The following is a 13572-nucleotide window of genomic DNA, read 5'->3' on the forward strand; positions in this document are numbered from 1 at the left end:
CCATGTCATGCAACTGTCTACATGAAATAAACCATTGCACAAAGCATCGATCATCATCTATGACAGCTTGTCAAGGAAGTGAAAACAGGGAACGTTCTTTGTGTCGGGCTCGTGATGATGTCTCAGGTATGGATAATTATTCATGGACATGCAAGTTTGTCTTAATTGGGAACAAGAGGAACACTGTCCTTTCTGTAGTGTCCGTTCATAACTTAACGGGCTGTTCTGTTTCGTTAACACTCGGTTCGTAAATGTACCGTCACAATGATCACAAGACAAACATAACACGTTCGGTTATTGCTTTGTGATAATTATGGTAAGTGTAATCTCATTACGATATAGCTAAAACTAAACAGTTGTACATGTTAAAAAATACCAAACCGTGACATAAAAACACAAATGTAGGATGTTATATTTTATTTCAGCGACTATATAATTAAAGCAACATAAATATAATCATGGATGTATTAGTGCACAAAAATAGTTTATATCAAACCGGCAAGTCAATTTACTGTACATAAATAATGATAGACAAGACATATTAGATTTAAATAATATAGCTATAAATACTTATTCAACAATTACAATGTGTCAAGTCTTTATCGCTTTAGCATTCGTACAACAAATTCGGTATACAATCACAGATTCACACGGGACCTTTCCAATTACGAGCTCACAAAAACATTGATAATCGAATATGAATAAAGACATATGATAAAAATACGCCGTTAGGGGAAACCATGACAAATGCATGGTGTTTCAAACATAAATGATAAATATCAAAAGTAATTCATTTTGTAATGGAATGCTTGGTTACTCTTTAGTGTATCAATGACAGTTAAAATATCATAGAAATAACATGTGACTCCCGTGACTTAATTCAAATGAAAACAATAGGTTTTCAAATAAGTTCCCTGCGATGGATGCGTCTGTTTGTTTTTAATTACAACAACACTTTCAAATGACACAGTGCACATTTCTATCACAATATGCTTGTCAGTTATCTGGAACCCTCCAAAAAACTATATACATGATGTTTTTACCACAGGGATGTACATAGATTTGAAGTCCAATGTACTAGCACTGCCATGGTAGGAAGGTGCCAAGTTCCCCCAGCGGAGTTGGGTTCTTCATCCAGTCCAGAACCTGTTCAATGGATACAACATAGACATCTTGCATGGACACTAAAGTCATTATGAATCTGTCGAGTCCTGCCAAGTTGGGTTTATAGATGAAGTGGGAGAACCACTGTTGTCTCAGTGTTACACCGAAAGGGGCTCGGTTGCCATCGTAATGCTCCTTGAAGTTCCGCCACAAGAAGTTGAAGGTATCGTCTGCTGTTGGTGGGTTGAACATGCAGCCGTCAGCGTACGTGCAGGGATAGCGTTGTGTGTAGTCCAGAAGAGGTACAATGGGGACCTCCCATAATCCAGGATACGCCTCAGTGGGACAGCCACTAATATCACATGTATCCCTCCAGCGAAAGTCGAGCGTGTAAGGCCAAGCGAAGTCCCCTTTGGTCTGAGGGTTTGGTAGAGACAGAGTGCTATCATACAGGAGGTTTTGAGACTTGAGGATCTTGAACTGGGCGTCTCCAAGAGGTTTCAAAGCGGGGCTTCTCCACCCTTTGAGGTTTCTGACGGGAAGCTTGGCTTGGAGATAGTTGATCTCGTTGTTCAGGTCTGTCTCTAACGAGTTGGATCGTCGATATGCGTCCATGTCGTCCCCTCTTAGCCCAACTTCCATTCCCATGCCTGCCAGACGTTTGAGGTAAGTCATGTAGTTACCACTCTTAGACACGAACATTGTCGCTGAGATGGAACAGTTATTGGGATTCGTTCTGTCAGAATCAAAGAGATGCACGAGGTTCATGTACGAGTTCACGTTGACTGGGCCATCGAAAGTGAAATACACCATCTGAGGGGTTTCTGTCTCCGCTAAACCCCCTGGCGGGTGGGTTGTTCTGCACATACAGCCAGGTAGCCTACAGTTCCAGCCTTGAATACACGGCAATGATGACGAAGAGCGCGAGTGAGATGGGAGTCCAGATGATGCAGTTGACTGCAGGAACTGCATTTGTGCTGAGCTCAGTACTCGTGTCGCTCCCCCGTTTTTTGCTGCTGTTGTCAATAGTTTGCTGACAGCTGTCGGGAAGGAAAGCTTGGGCGTTGATGACTTATGTTTGTGAGACACTTGAGGAGACGATTGTGCAAGTTCTGTCGGACGAGTGCCTGACACAAATGTCTGCGACGGATGCACCTTTGTAATAAACTTAGTGCTTTTGGTGTCTTTAGGAGTTGTCGTCGAAGGAAATCGAATATTTGTAGTGGGCTTCATCGTAGTAGAAGTAGTAGTAGTAGTAGTAGTAGTAGTAGTAGGTGTTGTGGTTGTAGTTGTCGTCGTAGTGGATGTTGTTGGCGGTGTAGTCGTGGTTGTTGAAGGCGTAGTTGGTGTTGAAACTGACGTAGTTGGTACTGTGGCATTGCTTGACACATGCACTGCGGCACATCTCCATGAAGGTAAAGTCTGTAGTTGAGAAATGGGAGTAGGTTCCTTCATCCAGTCCAGCATCTGCTTCACACTAACAATATAAACATTTTTCAGCTCTCGCACCTGCTCAATAAACCTGTTCATAGCATTTAGATTATGCTCGGACCAGAACCAAGCGGCATGCATATTAAAACCGAACGGTGTCCGTGAACTATTATAATAATCTAAAAAGTTTTGCCATAAATATTTAAAAGCATCTTCCTCTGTATCTGGCCGGTTGAAGCAGCCATCAACATACGCGCAAGCGTAGGCGTTCTTGTAGTCCACTAAAGAATTGACGGGTACTTCCCAGAATCCAGGGTGGCGAGATTCAGGTTTGGGACACGGGCGTACCATGCAGCTAAACGGATACCCATAGTCCAGGGTGTAGGGCCATGGGCGTGCCATCCCTAACTTGCTTCGAGTGTAAGTCAAAGATATGTCATAAGTGTAGCCCAAAGACTTAAGAATATCTGGTTGTACATCCCCAGCTGTCTTCAGATTGGGGCTACGCCATCCGACGATGTCTTCAATTGGAATTCGTCCTAGGGTGGCCAGGTTCTTTCTCTGCTGACCCGCCTCGTACCTGAGTTTGTCCCCAGTGCTGATTGAGGTGTGTGTGACACTGTGGACTCCGATCTCCATCCCCTTGTTGTAAAACTCATGCACCAATCGGTAGTCCGTGTATTGATCTTGGACGTACAGACTCATAGTTATTGGACATCCGTTGGGGTTCTTTCTGTCGGGTGAAAACAGGCGTCGGTAGTGACTGGCCATTTCCACATTCAAAGCGTCATCAAACCCAAAGTACACAATTTGAGGAATCTCCTCCAAGTCCATATTTAGTCGCGACGTACTGCAGAAGCAGTTTGGTAGTTGACAGTTTATACCCTGAATACACTGGGACTGAAGACTCCCCCTGACAATAGTCAGCACACTCAACACGACTAACAGCATCGACTGCCTCATGTTCGCTCGCGACAAGTGAACGTGAAATGTCGGTACTGTCTTGATAAAGCTGTAAATTCAGATAAATCAGAAATATGTCGTCTGCTTGGCTTATTTCTGGTCGTCTGCTTCAAAGGTGCGCGCTGTGTTTGCCCATACACTGTCACCCAGTGATTACCGTTCCTTTTATAGCCGAGGGGCGTTTGTAGTCTCTTGGTGACGTCACGGCGGTGTATGAGTGACAAGGGTGCACGCGCCAATAGATGTAGATAAATATATTACTATATCGTAGGTGGGTGGGATTGGTAGGATTGTAACCAGGATTTCAACTCGTACAACATATAAATACACACGATTCTGAAAATGCAAACACTATTGGTTAAGGAACTTCCTTGATGCGTATGTGAAAAATAATTTCGTATTTGTGTATCTTGTGTAATACAATTAATTGGCTTCTGTTTGGACGGACGTTGCCACCTGTTGTAATTAATGCATGTATTCTTTACGTTGAATTGTAATATCCTCATATTTAATTCATTTACAAAAGTGAAATCGTTCAAATGCTAAAGAACTGAAATAATGCTGATGCATTTCAACTCACTAACTCACTCGAATGCAACCAAGACACAACAATAAATGTATACAAGCTAAGAGACAGTTATGGTATCTGATCAAAATAATTTTAATATAAATATGTAATTTACATGCGTTTATAAAACGGGGTGGGAATTGGAACTGTATGGATACAACACGGTGCTGCATGTGGCCCTGTGTATGCCGATTATCAGCTCACTGCTCATATTGGAATATATGTACACCCAACACACCAAAAAAACATAAATGAATCATTCTGTGACCGTCTTTGTGATCCAGTGAATAGGGCGTTTGGCGGAGAGCGGAAGGTCTGTGGTTCGATTCCTGGGCGCGTCAAACCAAAATATATTAAACGAGGGTTCTTGTTACCCTGCCTGGTGCTCGGCATTAAGGGGGTTAGGACTGGTCGGCTGGGCGTTGGTGTGCTCGCAGTGGGCTGGGACTATATTTCCGGCTTTAGTACGGACAAAACACACACAGACACACACGCACATACACACACACACTCACCGCCTGACAATACGTGGTGTAACAGTCATCACAAGACAGACGTACGGAACGTGTTTTACACTTCTTGTTTGGCTGAGTAGTTAAATTGAATATAGACACACGATTATGAAATTCGTATCGGACTCTTAATTACCATATGATGCTATCTCACTGCGCTAATATGGAGGGACCCGATACTTAAGACTGTTGTGTACTACAGAAGAGTAGGTAAATAGAGAATTTATTCATAGAAACTCTGAGTGCACAGGTCCATAATATAAAGCATTTAGTAAAAAGCCTTTATGTCAAAATGATTTAATTTCTATATAACGGTTATGAACATATGTTCAAAGATTATACTTTACATCGTTAACCTGTCAAATCAATATACCACAGCCATACCATAATCTATCCCCGCTGACATGACGTATCTTTTGGAGATACCATCATCCATAAAACACATGTAGTTACACAGGTGTAAACATATTGAACATCTCCCCTATTGATATTGATGATAGTTCGCCGCTGTGAATGCTTCAAATACATTCTTCTTTGCAAACATGCAAAAGAAAGTAATTACATTCCTGGAAACAATCTTACATATCGCACTTTACTCCGAAGAAGAATTTTGTGTTTTATCAACTAACTCCAGGATATGGTAGTGTTTGCCATCACTTTCCGAGGGCGGTACTTGGAACATACCAAACATTATAGGAGAAAACCTAGCAACGGCACAGCAGATAAAGGTAGGATATACAGTGAGAGAAAAATACAATCTTATTGCTTTGTGCTAACAGTAAACATTGGGTAGTGTGAAAAGGGGGAATTTACAGCTACAGGAGAACGTCCTCAACTCACTGTGTCGTTTTGAAAGTGATTAAAGAGGATGGGGATATGTAACGATAAAACATATAATTCGAGTTAAACACTTTATAAGTGTTAGTTTCCTAAAAGCGTTATTTCATTTCGTGTGTAGTGTTGGCCAAACTGCATTAACATATGCCCACAAGCCTATACAGTGCCATTACACAGCCGTGTTACGAAGTTCAGCTACTGACAACGGCAGAGAGCCCAAACTTCAGAGTCCTTTCAGCTGAATATACTTGCGTGTTGACATTCGTCTTCCAGATGAAAAGATCGAAGCAACAGTATGTTCTCAAAGAAGGGCGACTTAACATATATATATAAATTAACGTCTTCACATCAACTCTTGTGAAGCTGCAGATAGAGAACCTGTACAGTCCAAACAGTATTTATCAATCCTGTTATAGTCTCTTCCGTTCAAAATACGCTTTGGTAATTTGTCTATAGGCAGGTGCGCGAGCACTGGTCTATGAACCTATGAAATATACACTAAGTATATCAAATACGTCTACACCATGAAATATGACATATATTGGAGTAAAATTACATACACCAGTTGCTTCTGCAGCCTGCAGTCATGGTGCACATGTTTTATGAACTATCGGTGTCTTCAACAGGTTTGGGCACCTATCTCTGTCGATGTAACTAACTGCAGCGTCAAGAAGGTCACGGGGAGATTGAGCACCTACTTGAGATTGTACTATTCGTCTTTCTTCACTGCCATCGGTTATATGTCGTACAACGCTAAAGGTAATTATAGCAATTATGGTTGCATCATACAATTTATTACTTTAACCGAGCTCACTCTATTTCACGATGCACCGGTTTTCGTATGTTCATTATTATACTATGTCGCAGATGGATTATAAGCCCGGAGACTTATTTATTTAATAGTGTTTGAATAGGAAGAGCTAATGTCTGTCGTTGACAGGAGATTTCTCAGCAATTGACATCAGTGTTGTACCGTACATCATGGTCGCTAAGACACCGCGGGCTGTGTGACAACTGCAAGGCGGGGATTGATGTCCCTCACATGTAAAATCAAATGCAGACATTAGGTGAGGTGAAATGGGGCTTAACGTCGCGCGTGTGTGTGTGTGTGTGTGTGTGTGTGTGTGTGTGTGTGTGTGTGTCTGCTTGTACGAGTCCGGACTAATGTGGATGTTATAGTACTAGCTCACTGAGGTATCATGCCGCAGTTTAACATAAATACCCCACTCAGGTACAGTTTACTGACTCTGAGCCGACCAGTCCTTGTTGTAGCCCCTTAATACCAAGCGCCAGTCAGGGTAACAACAAATACCATCTTTTATGTTTATGTATGACATGGCCGGGGATCGAACCCCCGATCTTTCGCTCTCCGGGCAGACACTCTCCCACTAGACTATGGAGGCGGTCTTACAGGCATTAGGAATTCTTGCATGGATACCTGGTATAATGATCATGCTGTTCATATCTCTTGGTTCGATGTAACAATAAAACCCCAAATGTTTTAGAAAGCTGCAAAAGATTACAATAACACCAGAGCTTTATGAAGAGGAAGCTTGAGTCTGGTTAAACAAATGATCAGATGCAACCAATGACAATACGAATAATCGTCACAAAATGATGACGATATCATTTTTGAAATACTGAAACAAAATCCTAATCAGAGCACAATCACATCGTACTAGCCTTATGCCCTTTGTGTCTAAGAGACAACCCCACCCATACCCAGTACTCATAGACGAGTGCCACACATCTCAATACCCTAAATGTGTTTAAGCCAAGAACGGATGTTTCTGTAGGCCTTTGTTGATCTTGTGTTACTTTGACAATTTTCCCACTGTGCCATCTTATCAGGTGCATGTACCTAGGACGTGATGTCATGTTACCGTATCACAAAATATGCGAGCTGGATGTTGAAAGTTCACCCAATGTACAATGTCATTGTAAAACATTTCGCTTATACGTCAATTTGGTCACATTTATTTCATGACTTGTCTCTAAACTTCGTTATCAACGTGCTCATTAACAGCTATGACGCACATATGTTGTTTTGGGAGTTTCAAATATTTACAAAACTGAAATACGGTTTAATTGTGTGCTTTCCAGAGTGTTTTACCACCATGAACTGGATTCCATTGATTGTTCGTGTAGACTAAAGCGTGAAACTCCTAAATAACACGTTAAAGCACACAGCAGTAGATGTAGTTTACATGTACATATATTAGCAAAACTAAACTTGTTTTCAAAATCAGAGTGGATTGTCTGGTTGTGCGGGTGTGAGTAGAGAGGGGACGCAAGACAATATTAAGTATCTATAAGTGAAAACCAAATACCAACTGTACAAATTCCATGTACTTGACAGATGATAGTATCTCCGATTAGAATAACACAGCTCTAAGGATGGTCGTTGGTTCGGGTCCTGATAATGATCTTCGGTTTGACATCAAAACTTTACCGATGTGATACCCGTCAACGACCATCGTGTACTATTGATTTTTCCCTTCGTAAAAAATGTTCAATGGGGTCTTAGTTTTCCTTAACGTCTATAGAGGTATCCAGATTCTGAACACACCCCAAAACCCATCCTGTAACTTAAGGTGAGGTGAAATTGGGTTTAACGTCGCGTCCAAGATTATTGCACTTATATAGCGACGTGCATGCACGTGTATGTGTGTGTGTGGCTGCTTGTACTAGTCCGGACTGATGCCGATTTATAGTGCTAGCTCACTGAGATACCATGCCGCAGTTTAACATGAATACCCCACTCAGACACAGTATACTGACTCCGAGCCGACCAGTCCTTGTTTTAGCCCCTTAATGCCGAGCGCCAGACAGGGTAACAACAAGTACAATCTTTTAACGTCTTTTTGTATGACGCGGCCCGGGATCGAACCCTGGACCTTCCGCTCTCCGGGCGGACGCTCTACCACAAGACCACGGATCCTGTAACTTAAACGTGTTTGGATAAAAAAAACAAAAAAAACAACATTTAAAACATTAACATATAATATTCCATTAGTTATGTATGTGTTAAGGGTAATATCCGCTACTTCGTGTTTTCGGGGAGTGGGGTCGGCATGTATCCGTGAGAGGTTGGCCGTACGCTGTACGGGGGCGGTGTCATCGTTGACGAAATGTGTGGTCATGACTGCAGACTTGCTCGAGGATAGGCGGTGGGACCGGAGGAGAAGTGGCAAGCTCATCCTGCAATATTTATAACCAATCATTGTCTGTTAATAAGACATATTTCATCAAAGGAGAATAACTTTCATATAAATAGTTTTTGACGCTGAAGGCAAAATGCACCCAAAAGACCCAAATAGAGGCAGATGTTAATGATAAATATTTAATGCGGGACTCTGCCGTTATATATATATATATATATATTGAGAGAGAGAGAGAGAGAGAGAGAGAGAGAGAGAGAGAGAGAGAGAGAGAGAGAGAGAGAGAGAGAGAGCACAAAGTTCTAACTCTCAGGCACCATATAGTAATAATTACATAAATGGAGTAAGATTGAACACAGTTTTAATTGGCTAGCGCTTTCAACTCGTACACACGAGTCTCATCAGGCCATAACTGAATAACGGACATGAAGTAGAAACATATAGTTACAGTCACGTACTCCACTTATATTATTACTACTATATATATATTATATATTATTACTATATATTACTTTGGCATTTGGCATTTCATTGGCAATTAAAAGATTGAATGGATAAGGCGAAAGTTGTCCGACTCCGCAGAAAACGGAAATAGTGTAAATAATAAACATAGGAATAAATAACGTGCATACAAAGTGCAATATTTCCATGGAAATAGTAACATTTGTAATCAATAAACTTATGCAACCTTTTCTTCGATAATCATGTATACAAATCTTCTGGTGAGAGGATGTAAATGGTAGAACCACAATTGTAAAAATACGAGATGTATATGGGAATACATTGTAATATGTAAATATGTTAATCAAATCTCTCGTTGACATAACATTTTTGCACACTTTTAAATAAACAAGAAATATCACCATCGACAATTGTCTGGATCGTGAAATTATCTCCAACTGATACAATATTGTTATATAATGAAGTTCTAATGGAATTACATTCAAGAAAAAAGTGAGAGACGTTTTACTGGCATAAGATTTTTTGTAAATAAATCTGCATTGAGGGAACTACAGGACTCTCTTAAATGAGTATGAAGTATATTTGCTCTTCAGTCCCTAGAAAAGGAGTATCAAGGGGGTAAATGTATGTCTGATTTAACACTACATATTAAGTGTAGAAGAAAGTCTAAATTCCCGAGAAAGGTTCATCCATAATTTGAGTGGGTCTGGTGTTAAGGAATGCTGGCAAGTAACAATTCGAGCATGTGGAATACTAATATTCTTTCTATTTTTTTAGATTTGACTAATGCTGGCCACTCTTGGTGGTGAAGGTCATTCAAGCATGCTGGACATAAGTTGTTAATTTTATATAAAGTACATACAGTAGACTACGGTTAAAACGAACACGCTTATAACGAACTGACGGATATAACGAACTTACTTTTTGGTCCCGACTATTTGCTGTAGTTATGTTGTATATATGCTTATAACGAACTACGGTTATAACAAACTAAAATTAGTAGTCCCTTTGAGTTCGTTATAACCGTAGTTTACTGTAGTTGTTGAGTTTCACGTCTGCTTGATAGTGTCTCCCATCCTGTTTCATGATATAACCTAATTCAAGATACTTATTTTGGAAGACTAGTAGCTAATCTAGCTACTTCCAGTTGAATCTTTTCGGGTTGAGATAGGTACAGTTATCCCAGATTTCAGGTGCGTGTTCGAGAACAGGGTATAGATAATGTTGGTCTAGTGAGTACACATTTTCAGTTTTCGTAAAGAACATATCTTGTTAAACGCAGAGTTGCTTATATCGTCAATATGGGCAGACCATTTTCTATCTTCCGTGGTGTTTATGAGTACCTGAGTGATGAAGTGACTAATACGTGTGTTGTTTTGTTGGGATTAAATTATACAAGCCAATTATACACCCAGTTGTAGAGGTACGATAGATCAATGTTTCTTCCAAGTGATTAATTCTAACATACGATGCACCGATAGACGTGTTATCAGCAAAGAAACGAGTTGAAATATTGAAATTATCAGCCAAATCATGTATGTATACAAAGAATAAATAGGGACCCAGTACACACCCTAGGGGTACCCCACATGAAGATTATTTTAGTCCGGATAGGCATTTACAAATACGTTTTGTTTCCGACTAGAAATGTAATCTGTTTACCTTGATGAGAGTTTACCATCAATACCATATTTTTCAAGTTATTTATAGTAAGCCTCTATGCCAAATTCGATCACACGCTCACAGAATATCATACAAAAACAATCGTGCTTGTCAACAGATATAACAAAGTTATTAAATATTTGAAGTAATTGTCAGACAGTGGAGTGGCTTGAAACAAATGCCAATTGGAACTTTTGTAAAAGCTGATTGTGTAAATGTTTCAAAACAAGTCTCTTCCATAACGTCTCAAGTATAGATATTATATTGGTCTCTAATTCGACAGAAGAGATTTCCTTCCTTTCTTATACAACGGCATGAGATGAGCTTATTTTATGTCAAATGGAAATGTAGATGACTGTAGAGATTTACTGATTTATTGGAATTGTATCAACTAGTGACTTTAATAATCTTTGATTAATGTTCTCAGGACCACTGGAATTATTACATGGTAAAGATTGATAAGATCACCCACCAAACAAGAGCAAGAAATTTATGACAACAGTATTAGCTTCCACATGAATTATAGAAACAACATAATCATTTAGAACTTCAGTTTTATCAGTGTCAGTAAACGCTGGGGGTATATTTGAGGTAGCATGTAAAGCGGGGGACTACATGTCGATCCTCCATCTTTTATACTATGTGAAACTACAGGAAAATACAAATGGGAGACTACAACCAAGAAATGAGAGGTTATATACATGATATGTTGTGATATACAGCAGACTAACATTTTGTTATCCATTACCTGTTGTTGTGAATCTGCTGCTTATTACAACATGTCACGTGTGTGACCTCGCATTGCTTGGTTGTAGTCACTCTAGCTTGATGGTTGTATTTTTTCTTAATTACTCATCAACTTCTGGAATGCCAATCCAACAGTCAGATAAATCATTATGAATTTGTGTGAGTTTGTAGCGAATACTTCTGACATTCAGGCGGAAAGCATTTGGGCAACACCATTTACAGTTTCAGTGCGAGCCATGTCGCCACTCTGCTAGACCGTTGCAAATACCCGTCCACCCCGAGTCCAGGCCGACGGATTGCCTTTCGAATTTCGAAGATTGATGAACGTGTCAGGTCTTCAGTTATGAATGTCTTGGTTGTATTGCCATTCAGCGTACCCTTTGATGCATAGTGAGTGAGTACGGGTTTACGCCGCTTTTAGCAATATTCCGGCGGGGGACACCAGAAATGGGCCTCACACATTGTACCCATGTGGAGAATCGAACCCGGGTCAACGGCGTGACGAGGGACGCTTTCACCACTAGGCTACCCCACCGCCTCTCTTTGATGCATAGATTTGGGCTCTGACATTGTACGAGATGAACTTGATGGTATGAGCCATGCCCCACAGCTGTTTGCTTACAAAGTGGGGACGATAAAATCTCTATTTTGTATCTTTATCCCTGACAGGAATATTCAATGACTCGAAGCGCGTGACGCCTACTTTACTGTTCTAAGTCGTCGACATCGAGGTTGGCTTTGGCTGTCCTAGCTTCAATCGTGGCCATGTTGTTTGGAGGATCCGAATCTTTAACCAATTTAGTAAGAAACAAAGGGGGGACTAGAGCGGGAACCAAAGTGTTGAACGACTCACTTTTGACAACAGATAATAATTCCTCCGATACAGACATCGTTGTTTCTGGTAATGGTGAGTGAGCTTGTGAAACTCTGTTACTCAGGCTGATCAAGTGGTGGACGTCCCAACTGTTTCTTCACTCCACTTTACTTCGTGGTAGGGGGTCATCCATCTTGGTCGACGTGTCACCGTCAGCTCGTTTTGTCGTTCGTACAATAAAAAACACAGAATCAGTGCAGATGACAACATATGCATTTAACAAGATACAAGATTTGATGTTACAGGTTTTTTAAAGCATATTTGTAACAAATCCATAAGTTTTGGATTACAGACGGAGAATTTGGGGAAACATGACAGCGCTCAACCCAGCTAAATCCTATCTTGTCCGCCATCTTGTATCAGGTCTTTTCAGGAACAAGGCATTCCAAATATATGACCATGATGACGCCTATCCCCAAAAAGTCACCCTTTTTAGCTTCATGATCACAAAATATCACCCAAACAAATGAAGCTCTTAAAGACAAGAAAATTATCAAGATGTAATAGTTGATGCGTTTACTCTCATTTGTTCCATGCTACGTCGATACCTTACGAAGATTGCCTCCCTGACGCCATCACAGTCGACTTGGTAACACAGTGGATGACACCAGTAACAGTGATACAAGTGATACATCTGAGATGTCCCTTCTCTTTGTTTACTCTTTAACACAAACATGCATCCTTAAACCTACGAATGAGTTGATAGACAACTCTGTTACGTAATCTATTCTTCCACACCAGGTGTGGGGCACCTTGTCGTATTTTAACCACATGACAAAGTTTTATGAATTTTGTTCTTATTTTAATCATCAAGTTTCTGTGACATAACGTGTCTATTTAATATGACTCTTCACACAAGCGTGTGTCTTTCTTGCATAACCTACTAAGATATTAAGAAGCATATTTTATCTTATAATAATTGAGCGTGATAATAATTTAAGCTTAATTTTTTTCACGAAACAATCGCTGGGTACTGGTTCATCTGGGTGACCCATCACATTGTTACGATTCAAAACAATAACGTAACTTTCATACACATTCACAGAATAGTTCCTTTTAAATTATAACGTTTATAGTAACCCAAAGTAGACATGGTCAAGGGACGTTTCTATCCAACGGAAGCATACCAACTTCATAACAGTATTCGCGTCTGAAACACCTGACGAAGTAGACTTGTGACAACATATACAGTCTAATTAGGAGTGACTCCACAGCCCCAACATTGGCATTAGACAGAAGCTACATCGGCAG

General features: G+C 40.4%; 1 protein-coding gene across 1 annotated transcript; it reads right to left on the reverse strand.

Moving 5' to 3' along the window:
* Positions 1-402: 402 nt before the first annotated feature.
* LOC124131423 lies at positions 403-3628 on the reverse strand. Its single transcript, XM_046494703.2, has one exon. It carries the CDS (start codon positions 3496-3498, stop codon positions 1078-1080), a length of 2421 nt encoding a protein of 806 aa, XP_046350659.1. The 5' UTR covers positions 3499-3628; the 3' UTR covers positions 403-1077.
* Between the last annotated feature and the right edge of the window lie 9944 nt (positions 3629-13572).

Source organism: Haliotis rufescens, unplaced genomic scaffold (assembly GCF_023055435.1).
Source record: "Haliotis rufescens isolate VD_foot unplaced genomic scaffold, xgHalRufe1.0.p SCAF_1, whole genome shotgun sequence".
In the NCBI taxonomy this organism is placed as follows: Eukaryota; Metazoa; Mollusca; class Gastropoda; order Lepetellida; family Haliotidae; genus Haliotis; species Haliotis rufescens.